This window comes from Trichosurus vulpecula, chromosome 1, assembly GCF_011100635.1.
Source record: "Trichosurus vulpecula isolate mTriVul1 chromosome 1, mTriVul1.pri, whole genome shotgun sequence".
Taxonomy (NCBI): Eukaryota; Metazoa; Chordata; class Mammalia; order Diprotodontia; family Phalangeridae; genus Trichosurus; species Trichosurus vulpecula.
In genome coordinates this window covers 376898742-376923873 of record NC_050573.1, presented here as the reverse complement: position 1 = coordinate 376923873, position 25132 = coordinate 376898742, and the positions used below count along the sequence as shown (strand labels likewise).

Genomic DNA, 25132 nt, shown 5'->3' with positions numbered 1-25132 from the left:
TCCCCTAGAGGACCTAGCATACATAGGGCTGATCATACAATAGGTATTCACTATATATTTGCAGCCTACTGAATGTTTCAATGCGTGTTCTCTACACTGTCTGTGTGTCTGCAGGCTGAGTCAAGGTTCCATTGGAGAGATGCCTTAAACATTCTTAATGCTGGCGATGTTTTCAATGTGCTTACAAAAATGTTGCATTCTTCATCTATATCACTTCTTTGGGAGGCAGATTGACTAGGTATTATCTCCTTTTGACAAATGGGGAAACCAAGGCCCACAGAGTTGAGGTCAGAGTCATATAGTGGGTGAATGTAACTTCTCTGGGTCTCAGTTTCCTCAGCTCTGTGATTCTTGCAATCTCTAAATTTGTAACCCCAAGTATGTATTTTGTGGCTAAGAAAGGAATAACTAGGATGCCCTGGGCTCTTAGGATACCTACCACAAATGAGTGCCAGGATGTGTGTCTGCCAGGTGAGGGCGTAGAACATGCCACCAATGGCAACACAAGACAGGACGCAGTTGTAGCTCGACAGGCCCATGTAGATGGTTGCAAAGGGCGTGGCCACTGTCAGGGCTGTGGAACAAGATGGGGTATTTTAGTTCCTGGGACATGGCCTTGCCTAGTCCAGGGTGTCAGGGTGGTGGTGGTGAGGAACTCCATGAGAGTGACTGTCACATCCTTCTCCTCTTTCTCACCACATCAACAGCCACAGGAACAACTTTAAACATCATCCCAACTTATGAACCCAGAAATTGGGGAGGGGGGGAAGAAGCCAAATGACTTGACTGCCTCCCTGGACCCCATGCTCTGGCTCCATTGACTCAATGTTTCTCATTTATTGGTTACACAACAATTCATCTTTTCTAGGAAAACATCTTGGATCCAAACTCTTCCTTTTGAAGCCAAATCCAAATCTGGGGTCATTTTCATTGCTTCTGCAGACCATTACCCTGACTATAACACCTGCTTTCTCCTATAAATCTCTATTACCTTTTAAAACTCAGCTCAAAATTCCAGACTCCAGGAAGCCTCCTAGATTTGCTTTCCTTCCTGTCCCTCAGCCTCCTCTACACATTTATGTACTCCACTTGCACTAGATTTACTGGCACAAAACTTTGTAAGTCTCTAAGTTTTTTTTCTTTTTTGGTGTGTGTGTGTGTGTGCATGAGTGTGTGTGCATGCACACTTGCCCTTAGTCTCCCCAACCTGACTGCTGGCTTCTTAAAAGAAGAGACTCTCTTCATTTAATTTTGCATCCTTTTGCAGTGCCTAACATGCACCTCCTGATCATTCAATACAGAAAATGAGTGGCAACCTCACCATAATTTTAAAAGTGACTCTTCAGACAATGGGAATGAAGGGCAGGAATGACCCTCTGTAAAATGTAATCCCATATAGACATAGGCAAGTAGATTCACCCTACCTGCCAGCATGCCCACAGTGGAGCCGATAGCTGCATGGAGACAAATGAGTGGTGAGGAAATGAACAGGGCCACCAGGAAAACGCCGCCTGTCCAGGGGTTGCTGCAGCCATACACTTGACCGACTCCAACAGGAATGGCTTGTAAGAGCTACAAGACCAACAGAAACGAGGGCGGGTCACCATGGAGCATGGACCAATGCACATGTATGCTGTTTGAGCCACACCCTGGGGAAGTAATGAAGTGGAACAGGATGGTGATTCTGGGCCCCGCTTGTGGGAAAGAAGAGTTCACTAATGAGGGCAAACAGCCCTTCACTCTGCCAGTGGTCAGGCATTCCTGTATCTCAAGCACGATTCTTGGGCAGCTGGTCTAAGCATAGGGGCTTTAGAAGGACAAATTTCCAAGGTCCATGATGCTTTCATCTTGACAATGAACGTTCAACCCAATAACAGTATGATAGAACTTCTAAGGCATTGAAGAATCTCCTTAAATCCTCGATAACTGGGAAGTCATTAGGGCTAGAAGGGAATTTTAAGATCATTTAATCCAACCTCTTTTTCCTTTTTTTTTTTTTATAGGGGAGGAAGCTGAGGCGAATTGATTTGCCCAAAGATAGCTGGTACCAGTGCCAGAACCCATGCCTCAGCAGGGCAGGGATTGTTTTGCCTTTTTTTTTTTCTTGTATCTTTAGCACCGAATAGAGTCTCTGGCACACAGTAAGTCCCTAATCAATGTTTGTTGATGACTTGACTTTCCCCTTCAGTCTCTCAATTGAGCCATGATTAACCTTCAACCGTAATTTATTGAGTGGCTACTATATGGCTAACCCTCTTCTAGATTTTGTGAGGGATGCAAGAGAAGGAAAAGACTTCCTGCTTGCCCTCACAGAACTTGCAGACCCATTGGGGAGTCAACACATGAAGCATCAGAGGATGATGGGAAACATTCCTTGGTTCTTGAGGAGGGTCATGGCAGGATGGAAGCTAGGAGGGTGAATAGACTAGACTGGAGTGAGAAGGAAACTGAGAGACAATAGTAACAATAAAGAATGTGGCAATGGACTGCTGCGGTGGGATCTAGGGATCAAAGAAATGGATAAGAGAGATACTTTAAGTAAAGAATGAACAATGTAAAATGTCAGAATTGGAAAAGAACTTGGGATTGGGGGAATCTAGTCCAATACGTATCTGAATAATTATTCCCTCTACACCATCTTCAACGGGTGGTCATCTACCATCTACTTGAAGGCTATCATTGATGGGGAACCCACTACTTCCTGAAATAACCCCTGCACTCGAGAAGCCTACAGTCTATTGGAAAGTAAGATAGTGATACGTGGTAATACTATACTGCCCTAAGTAAACAAGACAGAACTTTTCTTTATTTTTTAGTCTTGAGTATGGATAACTAGCTTATTCCCACATGTATGCACATACATGCACATGCCACTCCCTTCCTGGGGCTTGTGTAGGAGTTAGAATCTGTAACATCTCCCCTAGCTCTTAATTATCTTGCTTTCTTGTTATTTCTTGAAAAATTCTGATTCATCTCCCATCTACTTCATAAAGTTAGAAACTTCAGTCATATACTCTTGCAGCCTGCTTCCTAGCCCGGGGAGGGCTTGTCTTTGTGGTTTGCTCTCACTTGGCAAAAATGAATAGATAGCAGCATAGCATCATGGAAAGACCAGTAGACTGGGAATTTCTAAGACCTGGGTTTTTACTCTATTTCAGCTACCAACTAGATGCATGACCTAGGGCAAGTCACTCCCCCTATCTGGGCCTCGGTTGCCTTATCTGTAAAAAGAGCCATTTGGACTAGGTGACCTCTCAGGTAACCTTCTTAGTGTTCTATGAGTCTGTGAGTGCTGCTCTTCTTTCCACAATCTGATTGGAAACTCTCTAGGGACAAGGACTGTGGGTCCTCCTCCTCCCCCGCCTCTGCCTCCATCTCCTCTTTCTTCTTCTTTTTGCCTCCCTCTTGGGGCCTGGATAGACTGCAGATAGACCTTTCAAATGAGGTCTGAAGGATGCTAGATATTTTAAGGAGTTGAGCTAGTGCATTCTAGGCACAGGGGACAATGGGTACCATTGCACATGGACAGGAAATGGAGTATCATGTGTGAGGAACAGCAAGAAGGGCAGTCTGGTTCTAACAGAGTGTGTGAAGAGGAAGGATGGACAATAAGGCTGGAAGGTCTGGACAAGTATTTGTGCCCCTCGACTACAGGCTGTGTGAATTGGTCACATGATTCCCCTGGAGCCTAAAGCCTGATTTTCATTAGGAACCTCTCTAATTTCTTTTAGGGCTTCTATTGGAAGGGCCTGTGCTAGCTGGCAAGCCTGGCCTAGGGAGCTTTCCAATATTCAAACACCATTTCCTGGCACCAAGAAAACACTATGTACAATAATGAGGAACTCGGCTTAGGCCCGAGGAACAGTCTGGAAATCTACTAAATAAATACCCCGTGCTCCCAACACTTTGCCAATGTCCAAGGAATGTAGGATACAGAGGGGATCCAAAATCCATTTCTGGAGCTGGAAATGGAGGTTTTTACGAGGTTTTAAGCCCAAGCAGGCAAGAATGAGAGGAATGAGAGGACAAGTTGCTTTGGAACAGAGCCTGTGTTTGCCACCTCTGCTGTAATTCATATTTCAGCCTGGTCAGCTGTGTCAGGGGGCTGTTCTTCCCAGCCTGGTACCCCTGATACCCTGGTGTGAAGGGCAGCCAGGTGTGTCTTGGAAATTTACTGAACACTACCAACTTTCCAAATACATCCTTCCCTCTGTACCTAACCCCTCACCAATTCTCAGCTTAAGAAAGATGGAAAAGAAAAAGAAAAAGCAGCAAGTTTCACTTATATTTTAGAGAGAAAGGGTAGAAAAATGACACTATCACATCAGAACTAGACAGAACACTGGCTATCACCCAAACCAACCCACTCATCTTATAGACATGGAAACTGAGGCGGAGAGAGGCGAAGTGATTTCCCCAAAGTCACAGAGCTAGTAGGGAGCAGAATCAATATTCAAACCTGGGATTTCTATGATTCCAGTGATTTTTTTTAATGCCATACAATACTGCTTCCCTGTGGTTCAGGGCCCAAATTATCTGGTAGAAGGAGAGTAGTAGGTGTTAGCTGCTTTTTACCATCTAGCCTGGTCTGGTAGGGATGGAGCTTGAGTCTACAGTAGGATACAGTGGAAGAGCTGTAGTTTTCATAGCCCTAGAATGATGGAAATGACCTACAGCTTTTCCTCATTCTGACCCTGGGATTGGATGGGAAGAGCAGGACTTACTTTGAATAGACAACTTACAACAATTAGTGGACTCACAAAGACACACACGCCCCTTTTCCCTGCCCACTCTGATCCTGCATCCCACCTCAGTAATTAGAGTTTCAGTTCACAAAACATAATGCCCCTTTGCATTCTGGGATGTGTGACTTTTCCAACTTGTTTGCATGTGTCATGTACATGCTTGCATGTGAAAATACTTAATGAAAATGAGAGAATTTAGAGAGGGGGGGTAGTTGTGAAATATGTTATTGACTTAGAACAGGCCAAGTTGGGGCAGATGGTATAGGTGGATAACTTAGGTTGTAAATTCTTTGAGAGTAGCAAACATATCTTCTATTTCTTTAGTACCCCCAAATCCTCTCTGCTAAAGTAGCTAGCATGTGGTTGAGCACATTTTTTCCTTGAGTGAATTAATGAATTCAGAATTAATAACAAATATCAGATCAGTAAATATCAGATAAATATCAATTTATCTCATTTTAATAATTTAGTGAATCAACAAGCTTTTGTTAGATACATACTATCTGCCAGGTACTGTGCTGAGTGCCAAAATAAAAATTAAGTAGTCCCTGCCCCCAGGGAGATTACATTTTAGCAAGGGAGAAAACCTACGTACACATATGTGTATTTATTACACACATATATATATATGTATGTATACTTTACATATGATATGCTTTTATCTTTATATATTATATAAAAGGTATAATTCACACATAATACAAATCCTGATATAACAATATGATTATAAATAAATTCATAATATAAATATTATACATCTAGACACATGTATACAGCAACACATGGCTATGCATGTATACATGTATATGAAGAGTTCAATAATGTACATGCATACATATCTATATGTACACATGTATAATTGCATGCATATGTCATATACATGCCTACGTGTGAAAATACATAATCAAAATGAGACAATTTAGAGAGAGGGAAGTAGTTGAGAAATATGTTGTTGACTTAGGCACATAGTATTGGTCACAATACTGGGTAACCTGGGAGGGACTCACCAGAGGTACTTCAATCTCAGACCAGGTGATGTTGGGCACTGAGGTGATGGGCTGCACCAGCGTCGTGGGGAAGAAGAGGTTGTAATGGCCTGTGGCTGCCATGTACAGTGACACCGCAATGTTGAACGGGAGTGTGAAGACAGGGAGGTTCCATTTACTGAAGATGCTGCTCAGGGCACTGGAAAGAAGTGGACTGAAAGAAAACAGTCATTTCATGAATTATCAACGCTGCCTACAAACTCATAATAGCTCACATTTCTTGAGTGTTTTAAAGTTTATTCGTTGCTTTCTTCACAAGAATTTCATGAGATTCAATTATTATGGTCCCTGTTTTACAGATAAGGAAACTGAGGACTGGAGAGATTAAGTCACTTACCCACCCATGGTCACATAGTGATTACATGTTAGAGCCAGGATTCAAACCTAGACTTCCTAAATTCAAGACAGTGTTCTTAACTGCTGTGCCACACTGCCTCATCACCAAATACACTCTAAATAAACTTACCTTTAACCCCATTCTATCCTTTTCATGTCTTATTGTTTGTTGTTCAGTCATTTCAGGTATGTCTAACTCTTTGCGACTCCATTTGGGGTCTTCTTGGCAAAGATACCGAAGTGGCTTTTCATTTCCTTCTCCAGCTCATTTTATAGATGAGGAAACTGAGGCAAACTGGGTTAAGTGACTTGCCCAGGGTCACACAGCTAGTGAGTGTCCATGTCTCCATGTCTTAGCCCATTTTGATTCTCTTTATTGTTCCAGCTATCATTATAGGGACTCCTCATTTCAAAGACACGAGCAAACTTTCCAGTTAACTGAAATTTCTTATGCTTCTGTCACAACTTTAATAAAATACAGTCATCACCTTTCTTCTTAAACAAAAGATATTGAACATAACCTTTCTCATGGGAAACCATAGCTCCTATGTTCTGATGTAATATAGGATAGGAGGGGAATGAGCATTCTATGTTCCAGGTGCTTGCTAAGTGCTTTACAAATATTGTATTATTTATTATTATTATTAAACATTTATATAGCACTTACCTTGTGCCTGGGATTATGCTATGTAATTTATAATTATCATCTCATTTGATCCCTCACAACAATCCTGAGAGGTAGGTGCTATTAATTTACTCATTTTAGAGATGATGCTGTATTTGGTCCTCTCCATTTTATAGCTAAGGGAACTAAGGTGAACAGAGGTTAAGACCCTTGCCCAGAGTCACACAGCTGTTGAGTGTTTGAGCCTAGAATTTAATGCGGTCTTCCTGACTCCAGACCTAGCACTCTCCCCACTGTGCCATCTACCTGCCTCAATAATCTCTACTGAAGCCCTTCTCTGCTGCTCCTTCACAGAAGGGATGATCTTTTGGGAGCTCAGCACCCAGCACTGATTCTGGGTTTTGTATGCCCAGTGTCTTTGGGTAGTCCTGGGAAATGAGTAGCAAGTATAAGAAAGAGACCACAATTAACATCTTAAATCTCTCGTCTTTTTCCTCCGTTATAAGCATACAGATAGGTGGCGCCATAGCGCATAGAGTGCTGGGCTTGGAATCAGGAAGACTCTCTTATCTTCATGAGTTCAAATCTGGCCTAGGACACTTCGTAGCTGTGTGACCCTGGGCAAGTCACTTGACCCTGTTTGCCTCAGTTTCCTCATCTGTAGACTGAGTAGGAGAAGGAAATGGCGAACAACTCCAGTATCTTTGCCAAGAAAACCCCAAAAAGGACTCACAAAGAGTCAGACATGACTGAAATGACTCAACAACATATGTGTACCTCCTGTCTTCAACAGTCATCCAAAATGTCTGGCTAGACAAACTAGTTCGAATTCTCAAAGGCTGTGCAAGTGGAATGTAAACTGTTGGCGGGTTCATCCAAGCTCAGAAAGGCTTCCCAAACATGGGCTCAAACACAGGGACAGGATCTGTCATCCAAGGACAAGCTGAGCTATATTTGGAGATGTTCATCATCACATGGTTGGCTATTAGTTAATTAATATATTTCACAGCAGAAATCCATAAAATTGTTTCCTCAGGTATGAAGGGGTTGTGATCTATATCTGGGAAGGGAAGGTCCCAATGGGTGAAATCATCTCTTGTGATGTAGTGGAGAATATAGCAATGCCCCTGGGGCTATGGAGGCATCTTAGACCCTTAGCCCCTGCACTAAGTGTCTCCAGACCATGTTTTTATAATTCTTGTTTCCCATTTTTATATTTTCCCATCCCCTTCCTCTAGTGTCACCTATGGTCACTACTTCTAAGTTACTGCCTTCTTATACAAGCAATTGTCTAGAGCAGGGCTTAAACTTTTTCCACTCATGACACCTTTTTGCCTGAGAAATTTTTACAAGACCCCAGGTATACAGCTATATAAAACAGACAAATAAATCAAACATTTACTGATAATAAATTATAAATAAATTTATTTTAAAACAATTCTTATACATATAGTTTTGCCTTGTGCCTATGTGATTTATAATTATCATCCTATTTGATCCCCACGACAGTCCTGGGAGGTAGGTGTTATTATTCTACTCATATGAGAGATGACACTGTATTTGATCCTCTCCATTTTATAGCTAAGGAAACTAAGGTGAACAGAGGTTAAGTGACTTGCCCAGGGTCACGCAGATGTTGAGTGTTGGAGTCCAGAATTTGACTCGGGTCATCCTGACTCCAGGCCTAGCACTCTATCCACTGTGCCATCTACCTGCCCCTCTCTGCTGCTCTTTTACAGGAGGGATGGCCTTTTGGGAGCTCAGCACCCAGCATTGATTCTGGTTTTTGTTAAAGATGGAAGCAAATCTGCATACTGATAAGATGGATGTGCTTGTTTATTTTTACATGAAGGATTAAATCTTGGTGGAATATTTGATACTGCAGAATGTGGAACATCTTCAAAGTTTTTCAGAGTTAATATTTTGATTTTATAATCATCGGTGCTGTGTTCAGAACCAAGGCTGCGGCGAAGCTGCCTGATGCAACACGGGCAAACGTTGCCAGAAACACCTCGATTTGTTACGCATTTGATTTTGAATTAATTTTTGATCGTTGTGCATTCAGAAACCTTTTATTGTTGCCAAATTTTTCGAGCCCTCCACATTCAGTTACTCACGACCCACAGTTTAAGAAGCAATGGTCCAGAGTATCCGAAGAAGCTTTGGAACAAGTAACTTCAGCATTAACTTTAGCAACAATTTTCTAGGTTCTCAACAGAATTTTCCTACCTCCTTTTGTTTTTTATTCATTGGAGCTGCTAAAAGTCTGTCTCACCAAATCGTTCCAGTGTCTGGAATTTCACCAGTAAAATTCATTTTATTGAATTAAACTTTCCCTCTCTAGGTATTCCCTTCTGAAATATAAGCCTCCATTGGAGATAAAATGCAAGAAGTCCTTGGCATCTTAGTATGAATTAGTTTATTTTTATTATTTTCTTTCCTAACAGGTGGGATAAAGCACATCCTGAAAAACACTGGTGCCTGAGGTAGAGGAAGTACTAAAAAAGGAGATTTAGCGGAAATGACAAGTGAATAATTGGTCTATTTACGTCTGTTTTCTTCATGTACAAACATTAAGATTTACACAGGTCCCCCTTTTTTTTTTCCATACCCTTGGATGTGAAAGCCTTTAAGAAGATTCTCACAGACATCAGTATTCACCTATTTTTTTCCTGGGCAGGATAAGAAAGCTTTGAAAGGCAAAGTAATTAACTCAGGATATTAAATGTTATAACATATTTTGAAGTGCTTCTAGACAGTTATTAAATATTATTCAAGCCAAGTTAAGCCAATTTGTTTTAAAAGCCTCATAAGAAGGAAATAAAAGAGATCTCCTTTTTGGAGATATGAAACATAAATTATTCTCCTTGGAACTGACTGGGAGCAGGGATGGTATACTGATAAAAGGCACACACTAGACCAGGAGATAGGGATTTTCTAGTTCCAGTCCTTCCCCTAAGCAGCTATGTGGCCAGGGTGAATAACTTCCCTTCTCTGGACTTAAGTTCTTATCTGTAGAATGACTTCCTTCAGACTTTGCACTGCTGTTCTGGTCTTGATTTCATGACTTTGCCTCATATTCTGAATTTGTTTTATCCAATGAACTCCTTGGCTTGACCTCACTAGGGGTTCTGGTCATTCTTTTGACCTGTGCCCTTTTCTTACCAGATGTGTGGGACCTGGATAACATCTGAAACCTTTTTTATTCTAATGATCTCTTATTCTATGGTCTTCCTTTTGTTACTGCCTAGAAATAGGGAGCTCTCAATTATCCTGTGGCTAATAATTCCCGTCAGTACATCAATCTGGGCAGCTAGGTGGCATGGCTGATAGAGTGCCAGGCCTGAAATCAGGAAGACCTGAATTCAAATCCAGCCCTATACACTTACTAGCTGTGTGATCTTGGTCAAGCCATTTAACTTTGTTTGCCTCAGTTTCCTCATCTGTAAAATGAGTTGCAGAAGGACATGGTAGGCTACTTTAGTCGCTTGGCCAAGAAAACCTCAAATGGGGTCACAAAAAGCTGGATATGACTGAAACAACTGAACAACAACAGTATATCAATCAACCAGTAAGTATGTATTGAGCATCTGCTTTAGCTCCAGTAGTCTATTAGGTGCTGTGGGCATCCTAAATTAGTAGCCTTACTGCAAACAAGGTCTGTATCAGTGACAAAGTACCTTAGCCGGGAAGACCTGAGATCAAAACCAGCCTTAGACATTTACTAGCTGTGAGACCCTGGACAAGTCACTTAACTTCTACCTGCCTCAGTTTCTTCATTTGTCAAGCAGGGATAATAATAGTACTTACTTTTCAGGTTGCCGTGAGGATCAATTGAGATAATGTTTGCAAAGTGCCCAAAAGTTCTTACTAAATAAATGTTTGTTGAATTAAATTGCTCCAAATAATCTCTGTCCTGACTATGAGGAGGTTTTCAATTACCTTATTTTCACTAGTTCCACAGAACAGATTTTAGGAATAATTAATAGTAATGATGAAAATAATATGTGTTATCTTTTTTCTTTTTCTTTCTTTTTTCTTTTCTTTTCTTTTTTTTTTTTTAGCATTACAAGAATTCTGTGAGTTATGCAAAGCTCTGTGATCATAATCCCCATTGCGCATGTGAGACAACTGAAAGCACAGTAAAGTCAGCCTTGTCTAAGATCACACAGTAAGGCAATGATAGAGCCTGGTCTGAAACTTTAAGTCTGTTGATTGACAGCCTTTAGAGATTGTTAGGGGGAAGGGAGAGTGAATAAGCACTTATTTAGCACCTACTATGAGCCATGTACTGTGCTAAGTGCTTTAAAAATATTAGCTCCTTTGATTTTCATAACAATACTAAGAGGTAGGTGCTATTAGCACCCAAATTTTACATCTGAGGAAGCTGAGGCAGGCAGAGCTTAAATGCTTAGGGTCACACAGCTAGTAAATATCTAAGGTCAGATTTGAACTCAGGTCTTCCTGACTCCAGGACGAGTGCCACCTAAATACCTCAATGTCACGATAGATAACAAATGGGAGAGGCAGCATTTGAATTGATGTCCCTTAACATGAAATCTAGAACTCTTTTTACTGCACTTCTGTACCTTGATGCAGGCTCTAATGAATCATTTATATCTTTTCTATGGGGTGAAATCAAGATTGTGTTATACACAACTCCATTTGCTTTCAAGTGTTGGGGGCTCTGTTACCTACATTTGGGATATCCTAGATATGAGTTGTCCCATGAATATATTTGGAGGGTTTTGCTGGAGTAATTCTAGGTGGAGAGGATTAGCCAAAGATATAGAGAGACCCTTATAGGGGTTTAGCAGCCTGGACTGATTCTGGTTTGTGTAAGCCCAGAGTCTTTTCATAACCCTAGGACATGAGTTGTACTGAGTAGAGTTAAGGGAGGTGAGTGTGACCACTATACCTTACCCATAGAGTAATGCTATTTCAAGCAGAAAATTTGTATGAGACAAACTTCCATTCTCTAATACCTCATACCAACTGTGCTGACCACCTCCAGACTTTGGCCTACTGGTCTGGCCTCTGTTTCATGTCTTCATCTCACCTTCTGAGTTTGTTTAATCCACTGTACTCTTTGGTTTGACCTTGGCATGATGTCCTAGTTACCCTTTTGTGTCATGGTGTGACCTGTGCCCATGGGCCCACCAGCTATGTTCTTTCAAATCCTGTTATCTGGCCTACATCACTGGCACATACATTGGCTCCATCCTCATGGGAGTTGGGGACCTAAGCAAAGGAAATATCATCACCCCTGACTCCCTTGCTGAAGAATGAATAGGTCAAGGTTCTCTGGCTTAGGCCTCAGGGGAGATCTATGTATGAGTTAAGAGCGTGAGTATTCCTTACCATGTCATGGAGGTAAAGGTAACTGGAAATAGAAGCCACCAGTAGTAGTCTAGTTTGTCTGAGAAGACAGCCATCAGTAGTCCCACCAGGATACCGTTGTACCCATGTAGTCCTGAGGCAATGGCAGACCTTTGGGACAAATGATAATAATAATAATAAACACTAATAATAGCTTGTATAAGGTGCTTTAAAATTTACAAAGTGCTTCACAAATATCTCATTCTATCCTCACAACAACCCTGGGAGGTAGGCGCTATTATTACTACCATTTTTGGAGATGAGGAAAGTGAGGCAGACAAAGATTACCTGACTTGTCCAGGGTCACACAAAGTAAAGTGTCTAAAGCAGGATTTGAACTCAGGTTGTCTTCCTTAAAGCAGGTCCGGTGTTCTCTCCCCTGTACCCCCTAACCCTGAAATTGGATGCAGCAGAAGCTCTGAAATCTTTCTTTCTCACTGATCAGCCTAATATTGATTATCCTTGTTTTTATTTTAAACTTTTTAGTAAATATTTGTGGAGTTGAACTGCTCCAAGCAATTCTTTAGCTTTCTAGTTTTCACTACTCCTACAGGATGAATTTCAGCATAATTACTGGTGATGAAAATAATAACTACTTGCATTAATAGAGCACTTTTACTTACGTAATTTTATTTTCCATCCTTGTCAAAGTCCTCCGACTTTGTTAGTTAGGCAAGTAAAATGACTGAACTGAGTCAATCCAGAAAACTCACAGAGCACCCAGCTGTCTTCTAGATAATCATAATAGCTAACATTTACATAATGCTTACTATGTGCCAGGCACTGTGCTAAATGCTTTACAATTATTAAATAACTTGACCTTCACAACAACTTTGGGGGGGTGGTATCTCCATTTTACAGATGGGGAAACTGAGGCAAGGGTGAAATGACTTGCTTGCTTCCTTGTTCCAGGCCTGGTGCTCTATTCCCTGTACCACCTAACTGCCTGATTTGTTTAATATTCTACCATTTTTGTTTATTATGAGTTTGCTTTCTGTTTCTATATTGTTTTGGGGCTGTTTCCCTCTTCTCTACCTCTTTCTCTTGCCCCCAAGTACCATGCGCCTAGATATTGTGTTGCCAGTGTAGAAACACTGAGTCCTAGCACAGAAGATGAGGATGTCTGAGTGCAGTCCCAAGTTAAATATGAATGTTTGGGGATTGTTGGAAGAGTGAGGGCTATTTGTTTCTTTCCTTTATTTCCCAGCATTCATGTGTATAAAGTCATTGCACATGCATACAAATGCATAATCTCAATATTATGCTGGAGAAGAAGGACAGAGGTTTGGTAGACACTAAGCTAGCAAATCAAATGCTAGATGGTGCAATAGGTAGATAGCTGAGTTGGGAGTCAGGAATATCTGAGAACAAATCCAGCTTCAGGTACTAGCTGTGTGACTCTGGGCAAAAATTTAACTTGCCTCAGTTTCCTCAACTGTCAAATGGGAATGATAATACTATCCACCTCCCATGTTTGTCGTGACGAGATAATATTTGTAAAGTGCTTAGCATAGTGCCTGCTTATTCCTTTCCCTCTCCTAAGTCTGAATCCATTGTCTTTTTATGTCCAGTTTGAGGAACCTCATTCCCTGCCCCAGCTTTAAATGCTATATTCTTTCAAAAATTTTTTTTTTTGTATAAAGACCATATTCTTAATTATCCTAGTAACTCTGGGTAGGGCTGTCCTTGGAGAGATACTGGCCTAGGGCATGTTCCATTGTGTGGTTCACTTCTCAGGAAAAATGTCTATACAATGTTTATTACAAAGATATCTGATGTTGGTAGTAACTTCATCCAAATTACATTCTTGCAGATGTTTTTGGCCTTAATATTCTTGCCCCGCTAGTTCCACTTCCGTAAAATCTTTTCTCCAAGGAAGTGCTCACTATTCCTAGAAATCTATTGCCTGTGCCCTGGTTAACATACAAGAGTGTAAGTTGTGGGTGTTTGGGAGATGAGTTTGGTGGGGACTTCTCCAGAAGGAATTGAGTCACTGGACCACTGGGCCCCGGGGAACCCAACACTTCTGATTTTTCAGAGTTTTGGAGATGGGAGAGAACCTCAGTGTCTGATTGTCCCTAGAAACTTGGTCTAGTGGCCTGACATGTTGAGATTTCTCTAGGCTACTTTTGGGTGGTTATCTGACCCAATTATATAAGGAAGCCATAACTTATTGATAATGACCTGGACATGTGCTCAGACATATCAAATGGGGTCTAGAATTTTGCTACTTCTGGTAAAGGACTAGCTATTGGCAAATCAATTGGGGACCTCCTATGGGTTCAGAACCAGGGTGAGAAAGGCTCTCTGCCCTCAAGGTATTTATAGGATAACCGAAGAGAGGAGACCCTTGATCTAATTCAAGGATAATTTAATGCTAAACTCTGTGACATTAAGTAAAGAAGGTAGGGAAATCCAGAGAGGGGTCAGGAAAGACTATGGAAAAAAATGGAACTTGACACACAGAGCAAAGTTAGAAAAGGAGTGAGGGGTGGGGAGAAAGCATTCCATAAAAGGGGAAGTGAATGAGTAAAAGTTATGGAGACAGGAATACGCATGCAGACTTGGGGGGGTGGTGCGGGGACAGCTGAATGTAGGAGGAATGATAGGACACAGAAATTAGACTAGCTATAGAGGGTGGTACTCAGACTTCATCGCCGGTAAAGTACAGAGAATTGGGAACATGCCCTTGTGACCTTGATGACTATCTGTTGCAAAACTCCAGCTCTGAGCTATTCCCACCACTCTGCCCCTACTCACCTACTGCTAAACAGAGTTGGAATATACTACAAATGTATGTTATTTAAACTGGTCCTTTTATAGCAATCCTTTTATCCTTTTCTAATTGATTCCTATCCCACCCTCCCCAGAAAATTGCCAAGACTTTTCTTCTCTCCTTTAGTCTTTCACATCTTTCCCCCACCCCCAGCTGAGGATAACCCCTCTTACTTTACTGAGAAAATTGGGGCCATTTACATCAAACTCCCCTTTTCATCTCAAAACTCCTTGTCATCATCCCCTATCCTCTTCTCATTTCCTCCAGTTTCTGATAATAGGATGACCCTTCTTGCCAAAGCCAAACTTACTATATATACTCTTGATCCTCTCTTCTCTATAAAATTTTACCCCCAATAATCCTTCCTCCCTATTTTTTCTCTCCCTCCTTCAGTCTATCCAATCTAATCAATCCCTAAGTACTAGTTCCTTTCAGTAATTCCTACTGCCTTCAACCATGCTCATACCTCCTCCCTATCTTTAAAAAAAACCAAAAAACCAAATTACACTCGACTCTACCATCCACACAAGCTGTCATCCTATATAGCCTCCCCCTTTCTCAGCCAAACCAAAACATTTTAGTTGCCTCTATTCTCTTATTTCTCACTCCTCAACATTTTTCATTCTGATCTCTGACCTCATCACTCAACTGAAACTTCTCTTTCCATAGACACCAGCAGCCTCTTAAATACTAAATCTGATGATCTTTTCTCAGTCCTTATTTTGAGCTCTTTGCTGCAGTGGACATGGTTGACTAGCCTCTCCTCGCGGATATTCTCTCCTCCCCGAGCTTTCATGAAATTAATCTCTACTTGTTCTCCTATAGTACCCGTCTCATCCTTCCTTCTCAGTCTTTTTTACTGGCTTATCCATATTATACACCTTAACTGTGTATATTCCCCAAGGCTCCATCTTGAGGATATTTTTATATTCTCTTATATTCTTCACATATTCTCTCTCAACAGCCTATCTCTTACTAATCTCATTAGCCCCCTTCGATTGTTTTCTCTATATAAAAGATTTATAAATCTATATATCTAGCCTTTGACTCTCTCTTGAGATCCAATCATGAAATGCTTTTTCAGAAATTTTCAAAGTGAATCGCATGGAAACAACTCAAACTCAACATGCCTAAAACAAGACCCATAATCTTTTCTCTCAAATCCCATTCTCTTCATATGAATTTCCTTATTTTTGCTAAGGTTGCCATTAGTTTTGCAGTCTCCCCAGGTTCATAATTTCAACATTACTCCTCCTCATGACTGACCCCTTCTCCATACTCATACAGTCACCATCTTAGTTCATCACTTCTCATTTGGACTATTGCAATGTCCTCCAAATTGGTTTCCCTGCCTCAAGTCTCTTCCCATTCCAATTCATCCTCCACACAACTGCCAGAGTGAATTTCTTTAAGCCTAGATCTGACTATGTCACTACTCTGCTCAATAAAGTCTACTGGTTCCCTAATTGCCCTTAGAATAAAATATAAACTTTTTACAACCCAACCTATCTTTGTGGCTCCATGATATATTACTCCCCTTCCTACACTATATCATCCAGATAAAATGGCCTTCTCTCTGCTCCGCAAAGATGACCTTCCATCTCTCATTTCTGTGTCTTTGTGCTGGCCATTCCTCATTCCAGGAATACGTGTTTTGCTCATCTCTGCCTCACAGAATCCTTCACTTTTTAAAGATGCAGCTCAAGAATCACCTTCAACATGAAGCCTTTCCTGAACCCCTCAGGGTCAAGACCTCAGGGTCAAGAGGACCATAGCCTTCTTTCCCTAACCATCTTGTACTTAATAATTTTGTATTAATTTTGGTTTTGTTCTGTATAAACTTATATCTTGTCATTCCAACAGAATATAAACACTCCAAGAGCGGGGATTATTTATTTATATCTATCTATCTATCTATCTATCTATCTATCTATCTATCTGTCTGTCTGTCTGTCTATCTACTCAGTCATTTATTTATTTAGTCTTTGAGTCCCCAGTACCTAGCTGAGTGCCTTGACTGATTTATGCCAAGGGGAGAGAGAGGAAGGCTTGTGTCTAAGAACTGGCCACAGATGATGAAACACTTGGTACTAACATGTTCTCCGCACTTAGCCCAATGCCTGGCCTATAGTCAGTATTTAGTGAATGGTTGTGACTGATGGTGTGGTGTAGTGGCAAGAGCACATAGGTTCTAGAATAAGAAGAAATAGGTTCAAAGACTTTCTGGTTTCCAGTTTGACCTTGGGCAAGTCACTCATGTTTACTGAGAGGCAGTTTCCTTTTCTGGAAAATGAAGGGGTTCAGAGGTGGGGAACCTGTGGCCTCAAGGCCTTGGGTATGCCCTTTTGACGGAGTCCAAGTTTTACAAAACAAATCCTTTTATTAAGGGGATTTGTTCTGTGAAGTTTGGATTCGGTGAAAGGGCGGCACTTGAGAACCTAGAGGGCCACATGTGGCCTTGAGACCGAAGGTTCCCCACCCCTGGAAATAATCACCAGATAATCTCTCAGGTCTCTCCTAGCACTTGGTCCTGTGATGACATGTTCCCTCTTAGGGATAAGGTCCATGGCCAAAGTCTTTTACCTGTAGTAAAATACTTAATACAGAACCCTTCATCATATTGGATTCTCTGAGCTCCAATCTATTATGCTCTACAGCAGAGGTGTCAGACACGTAGCCTTCTGGCTGCAAATGCCCACAACACTCCCTAGTGCCACCTGAACCAGATTAGAATGTAACTGGGAAATATTTAACAAAATAAATAAAAATACAATAAAACATCATTTTGTTGAGTCACTTTAGTTATGTCTGACTCTTTGTGACCCCATTTAGGATTTTCTTGGCAGAGATACTGGAGTGGTTTGCTATTTCCTACTCCAGCTCATTTTACAGATGAGGAAACTGAGGCAAACAGGATTAAGTGACTTCCTCAGGACCACATAGCTAGTAAGTATCTGAGGTTAGATTTGAACTCAGGAAGACCAGTCTTCTTGATTCTAAGCTCTGCACTCTGTGTACTATGGTGCCACTTAGCTGCCCCTAAACAGATAATATTACATTTTAAAATTAAGTCAATATGCAACTGGCAGGGATCCTTATGTACAGATTAGTGGCCTGTCTTTCTATTTTAGTTTGATACGATGCTCTAAAGGCATCTTCAGGGAAGCTGTTGATCCTGTGGCATAAAGAATAAGTATGGCAGTGGCCTCTTTTAAAAATTAGGGTTAGAGCTCTAGAGTAATTTCTCCATGGAGTTGCATCCATGGAATCTGAGATGTGAGACATGCCTGATGGTCCTAGCAATCTTAGTTATAACACAACTGATCCTGAAACCTCATATTTCAGCTTCACCAACTCCCTACGTCTTCTGGTCAGACAAAAAAAATGACCTCTGGGTCATTGCACATGTTATGTGTTCCCACCTGACCCTCCCCCTGCCCCCAACACAGGCCTTCTGCATTGGTCAGGAAAGTCTGCTCACTGTTCCCATAGACATTCCTTCATTCTCACCACTCTGATTTCTTAATGCTGTTCCTTTTCCCCTCCTGGAATGCCCTCCCTATTCTTTCCACTTTTCATAGTAAACATTTATAGGTTTAGATAGCATTTTCCTCACAGGAACCTGGTGAGATAGGTAGTACATGTGTTATTATTCTTATTTTAAATATGGGGGAAATTAGGCTTATGACCCATAGCTCATAGGCTTCAGAACAGGGATTTGAACTTGGGTCTCCTGACTAAAAGACCCCTACTCTGCTACCATCTACTCAGTCTCTCAATCCACCAGCTTCTCTCACACATTCTAGCCCTATTTGGCACTCTATAGCACATATTGCCTACATTATACAGTTCAATACTTGGCTATCTTCTATTGTTCAGTGTTTCTCATGGTAGCATTTTTTTAATCTGGCTAGATTAAAAAAGAAACTCTTTGAAGGCAGGTCTTATGTCTTGTAAGTCTGTATTCCACAATTCTTGGCACAGTATGGGACATATAGGACTTATTCTGTAAACATGTCATTGGTTAGACATGGTCAGGTGTCAAGAAAAATAAATAACTCTTCCCTTTTGTCCAGCCAGCCACAGGAAGGGATTTACCTGTCTTGATTCAAGGCGAGGGCTGTCAATGTAGAAACTACAGCACCCAGGGCTCCAGTGATTGTCCACCAGGGATTCTGGATGAGGAGTCCAATGAAGATGATGATTCCGCTGACTGGGTTATTTACAAACATCACCTGTGCTGTCCCCCTCAGGACCCAGTCAATGAACTGGACAGCCAGTGGCTTATCTGAAAGAGATCCATATGGCCAAGGCACTGAGGTCGATCTCATATTTCTCTCTATAGTTACATATCCCTGCTACTGGAAGCTGAGCTGAGTACAGGGAATTCACAAGCCTATCAAGTGTTTTCCTCATGAGTTTCACTTTCCTCAAGTGTAAAATGGTATGGTGTTAATGTGATTAAAGATCTTCCCCCCACCCATTAATCCCATTAACAGGTCTCAGGTGTATCAGTAAGGCAAATGTTACAATATCGATGGTGACCATGAATGTGCCTATATAGTTCTGTACTGAAGAATATAAGAGACTCTCCATTTAGAAGACAGAAGTAAAACATTTATTCAGACACCAGAGGATCAAATCCCCAAACCGATAACTCCAATTCAACATAGCAGCAATTATATCCCCAAACCAGTAAGTCTACTTTATCATAACAGCAAGGAACTTAAAACACGATATCATAGCAGGGAGTCAAGTCATCCCATAACCTTCCCCTCTGCTGAGGCCTTCCCATAAACACTCACTCACAAATCTTAGCTGTCTGTTTGCCTGTGTCCTCTCCTCCCACAGTTCTGAGAGAGAGCTTAATGGCTACTCTCAGAGTATATATACCCTTTTTAGATTCCAGGGCTTCACAACCCTTGTGATTTAATTAGCAAAAGGGGTCTGGGCCTTCCTACAAACAAACCTCTCCTAATCAAGCTTCCCTTAACTAGCTCCATCTGAGACTTGTTAATGGGATTAATGGTCAGAAAAGATCTTTAATCATATTAACACCACAAATGGGGTTAATAATACTTGTGCTACCTACCTTACAAGGTTGTGAGGAAAGAATTTTGTAAATCTCAAAGCCCTATAGAAATGCTAGTTAAAACCATTATGAATGCTGCCTTATCAGGTGCTGAGGAAAATATAGCCTAGCATTCCATCCATAGGGTGTCAAGTTTTGAGGTTCTAGTCATTGACTCAGTTGATGAAAATGTCCTATGGACATTTCAAGGGAGATCTATTGAGACAATGGTTAGGGGAAGAAAGAAAGTATATTTTTCTCTGCAGTACTGTATAACTTAATTGTGAGCTAGGATTTGGGCAAGAAAGAGAGTCACCTGGAGGGAAAAGAGTGTTGAGTAGAGAATTAAATAACAGGAAAAAAATCTGCTTTACCCAAGGAGGGAAATCAGCATTGGTCCTGGGCTTCAGGGAAGTCAAACAGGTGGCCTAATGAAAATCACACAGCAGGGTCTAAAGACAGAAAGACACTCTAAACTACCTGCTGGTTTGATTTTCAAGGCAGTCTCAAATAGAGAATTTGAGTATAGAATTTGCTAGGAGGGTAAGAAGGACTCCAGAATAAATTTCCTATACCAGATACTTGTTTTTCTTTAAATGAGAAAGTTGGGAAGGAGGGAGAAGATGGAAAATACAAGGAAGGGACAGATCCAATAAAAATATGGACCTAAAATGATTGTAATAACTAAATGATTAGCATCATGCTGGCTTGGCCTAAAAAAGACTTAAAAACAAGTAATCAAATGTTAAGCGCAGATCACAACCAAGTATATAGAAGGGACAGTCTAGTGAAGCCAGTGGTGCCTTCTCAGATTGATGTTATTATTAAAATGTATAAGATATAATTACATTATAAAAGAAATGAATTATATTGAAATACAGTTATAGAAAGTTCACAAACCCTAGGTTAAAAAGCTTTCAACTAAATGGAAGCTAAGGTTCCCACCAATTCATAATTTCATAGAATTAAAGAGCATCGATGCAGATTTATAGAACCAAGGAGGGTTAAAGCTAGAAAGGATCTTAGAGTTTATCTAAGTCAGATGTAGGAACAGGTTCATAGAGGTACATTTGCCTAAGGTTGCACAGCTAGTTAGTGGGCTAAGGCAAGCATAAATCTCAAGTCACTCAACTACACAAGAGTTTAATGGAAAGGAAGATGATAAATGACAAGTTCCAAGGTTCAAGGGTTCTTAAGATGCAGTGAGAGGTCAGATAGCAATGCTTGAAAATTTGAAGAGAGTAATGGTAAAGTAAGTGGTAAAGCATGTTGGTCCTCCATCTTACAAAAAGAATTGTAGTTGATGACTCCTGGCTCTTTTAAGCAATGGGTAGATGGGAATGGGAGCACACTACCGAAGTGACCTTAGGGAAGTCATTTCCCTTCCTTTGAGGCTGTTTTCTCAATAGTAAAGTGAAGGATGTTAGATTAGGTTATCTTTAAGCTCCCTTCCAGCTTTAAATTAATGATTATATAATATTCAAACATGATCAATGATGAAACTATACTGGATCTACATAATTCCAAGGTTTGTAGGATGCATCATTCCCCTATTTTCCCCAAAGCTAGAGTATATGTCTATCTTTGTGTGATGGTGAGGGAGGGGGGTGATGAGAACATCTGTGATTAAGTCTGCTGGTGCTGGAAGGAAGAGATCACCTCCCTTCCTCTGTTACTGGGAAATGTGACCTGCCCTTGGAAAGAGCTTGCTTGGAGGATGAAGGAGGTCCTCTGGGCCAAGGTCTCACTCTGATGCTCTTTGGCTCGCCTTACCTTTGATCCAGCTGCTGCACTCCTTCATCTCACCAGTGAGGTAGCCCATTGCCGTGAAGAGGCTGATGCTGCTGCCACTGACGGCTGGGTTCTGACGGGCTGCAGCACTTTCTCTCCTCTCTCTCCTGGGTTTTTCAATTTTCAACATGGGACCATCCTCCATGGCTGACCGGACACCCTTTTGGGGTGAGGAGAAAGTTGAGAAAAGGCACCAAACAATGTTACTAATTTGATGTTTCTGGAGATAGTGGGGGACGGGATAGGGATTATCATTTGGGGATTGACGCTATTTGGCCTCAGATGAAGGATCAGGAAGGGCTGGAGATAAAATAGGGATACTCTGGAGAAGTTTGATTTTATTCTTCTGTTCTCCACTATCCACAAATGCACACATGCACATACGTAAGCCGTTACATTGTTTCCCTGGCTGTCCTGTGCCCCGCTCAGGCTGATGTCCCCTTAGCCAGATCTTTCCCAACCTCTCCTTCATCAAACTTTTTCCTTCTGGGTAATCCCTCAATGACCTGCTCTCTGTTAGATGGAAGCTAAGGAGTCTGAAAAACATAAACGAGCTATATTATTGTTCTATTTATATTTTTCATAGGAGCCTTCTGGAGAATATCACTCAATGCAAAGGAGTCTCTCATGGTGGGGATTTTGGGAAATGGTAAGGGCCATTATTTTTTTCCCCATCGTAGAGAATAATAAGTAAACTAGCTGCCTGTGAGGTCAATCCTAGGTGGAGCTATCCACAGATAGCCACTCCTAGAGCTCTCATCACCATTCCTCAGCCTCCTCCCTTATTAACCCAACCCTTCTTTCCCAACCACAAGTCATAGAAGAGCTGAGCTGTGTACCTTTTCCTCTGGCATTTCCAGGGGGGCCAGTAGGTGTCTTGGGAGCATCTGGGCCACCTGAGGCACCTTGGGAAGCCACACTCAGTCTTTCAGGCTGTTACTTAGTAAACAACCTTTCCCAAATGGTCAAGTAGCAAAGACTGCTGCCTGAGAACTATAGCCTCTCAGAAATGAAAGGGACCTTAGAGATTATCTAGTTAAGCCATTTTAATTATTTTTTTACTGAATTTGTGATTTCACTGGTTTAGGGTGTCATTGAGAGCTTGAGTCACTTGCCCAGAGTCACATATCCAGTAGATATCAGAGGTGGAACCTGAAACCAGGACTTCCTCGTTTCAAGGCTGCCCTTCACCCCCATTTTGTAGGTAAGAAAACTGAGGTCCTTATGTTGATGACTATGATGTCACAAGGTTGCTATCTGCATTGTTGAAGGGAACATTCATAAAAAGATCATAGATGTATTTGAATACTGTCACATAGCTAGGTAATGGCAGAGCCAGGTCTAGGATCTAGGTCTCTTGACTCCAAAGTCTAGTGCTCATTCTACTGTGTCATTCTGCCTCCATTTCTTTCTGTGCTAAGAAGACTCTTCAGTGTAGAGACATAAAGTTTGAAAGGAAATAGGATTGGAGTCAACAAACACATAAAGGAGATGGAGAAGAGGACTGAGGCTTTTTTCACGTGTCTAGGCATGATAGGACAAAGGGGACACCCTTCTTCAGACAGCATGAAGTGTGCAAAACTCGTTGTCCCTGAGAGATGGTACATTATGAAATAAAAATTTATCTACATTCAGTAACATGTTAGGTCAATCATTCTCAGGCTGTCCATCCCACCTCCCCCAGCTCTCTAATGGGACCCTGGTGGCTTTTTGAGACATCAAATTCCTATATTAGAATATTCTCATCTGCTCTGTTATGTCCAGCTCCACAGGGCAGACAGGAGTCAGATACTTCTTTTGGTCAAGGGGCTTAACAATGAGTCTTCAGAGATAAGTGGTTATGAGTTCTACTAGTTTAGATAAATGATGCATTATCAAAGGAAGCTGGAGATGACTGGAGCATGCTGCCCATTTTTAATGTCTACATCAAAGAAACCATCACAACCTCTCACTACCCTTCCCTCGGTACTTCCTTAGGGCCCTAACCAGAGAATCTTGGACAAAAGGACCATGGGGCTGGCCCAGGGCAGCAATTTTGATGTTTTTTTTTCTTTTTAACTAACTGCTTTCATTTTTTGGGGCCCTAGGGAGGGGGTGGGGTGGGATGAAAGGCAGGTGTGCCACAAGACATTCTTAGAACTTTTTAGCAAATGATCTCCAGTCTGGCTATCTGAAGTGAGTTCCTTGGCTACTGCTTAGCCATACTAGCTATGTCAGTAACTTGCTATCTGAACTTGGGCAAGTCACTCTCCTCTGTAAAATAAGGCGGTTGAGCTAGATTATCTCAAAGGTCCCTTTTAACAGTTCAAATACCATATGATTCTATGATATATTGCTAGGGGTGACCTGCCTGTCTCCCATCTTTTCCTAACCATGTCTTCAGGTGAAACCGGAACATCCACCCATATTGAGTCCAACCATCCTATCCCACCCACCAGTCATATAAGAATTGTCCCGTGTACCTTTTCTTCTGGCATTTCCAAGAGGGGAAGACCTGAGTGGATGTCGGGGGAACGTGGGGTCCATGTTGGACCCATGAACTCTAACTCATAAAGTCTGCATCTAGCAGAGAGAGGGTCTAGCAACAGAGGGCCGTTGTGGGTCTCAGACATGTCCTTTGGAGGCTGGCTGCTCATCGTGCACTGTGATTAGTGGATAAAAAAACACACACACACAACCTAGCAGTTAGGTAACAGACATGGAATGGCTATGGGTGAGGCTGGATAGGAGCGAGTAAATCATAAGATTGGTTCTCTGCACCGTAAATCATAAGATTGGGGACAGTAATACATCCACAGATTTCTAAGGCTTCAATCCAATAGTATGGTTCTACCACCTGTCTCTGGAGAGGACTTACACCATTCTATCTGCTTGAAATGTCCTTCCACAATCCCTGACTACGGAAATCCTTCTCATTCATCAAGGGCTAGGTTAAATGCAACTTATTCATTCATTCAATAATCATTTATTAGGCTCCTACTATGTGCCGGGAATTATCTTAGGTGCTAGAGACAGATACAAGGAAAAACCAAAACAGTTCATCAAGGTGTTTATATTCTATTGTGCAAGTGTGTTGGTGGTGGTGGGGAGGATGGATAACAGATATATAGACAAAGCAAAACAATTTCAGGGGTACAGGGAGGAAATTAGGAAAGGCCTTCTGTTGAAGGTAGCATGTGTGCTGAGTCTTGAAGGAAGCTAAGGATCCTAAGAGGTTGAAGTGAGGAAGGAATGCATTGTAGGCATGGGGGACAGATGGCCTGTTCAAACACATAGAAATGAGAAATGGAATGTCCTGTCTGGGAAATAGCAAGTAGGTCAGTTTGGATGAAGCATGAAAGAGAGTTATATTTGTACCTTTTC

The 25132-nt window shown here is 41.4% G+C and overlaps 1 protein-coding gene across 2 annotated transcripts in view; it reads right to left on the bottom strand.

Annotated features, from left to right (window-relative positions):
- The window catches only part of SLC14A2 (solute carrier family 14 member 2), a 75210-nt gene extending 50805 nt beyond the window's left edge, over positions 1-24405 (bottom strand). For both annotated transcript variants that reach the window (XM_036762945.1, XM_036762937.1), the window contains exons 1-7: positions 24232-24405; positions 21752-21929; positions 19006-19195; positions 12114-12242; positions 5753-5945; positions 1425-1572; positions 440-574 (exon numbers count right to left, since the gene is read on the bottom strand). In XM_036762945.1, the coding sequence (XP_036618840.1) occupies positions 440-574; positions 1425-1572; positions 5753-5945; positions 12114-12242; positions 19006-19195; positions 21752-21929; positions 24232-24405 (1147 nt within the window). The remainder of the gene's footprint in view (positions 1-439; positions 575-1424; positions 1573-5752; positions 5946-12113; positions 12243-19005; positions 19196-21751; positions 21930-24231) is intronic.
- Between the last annotated feature and the right edge of the window lie 727 nt (positions 24406-25132).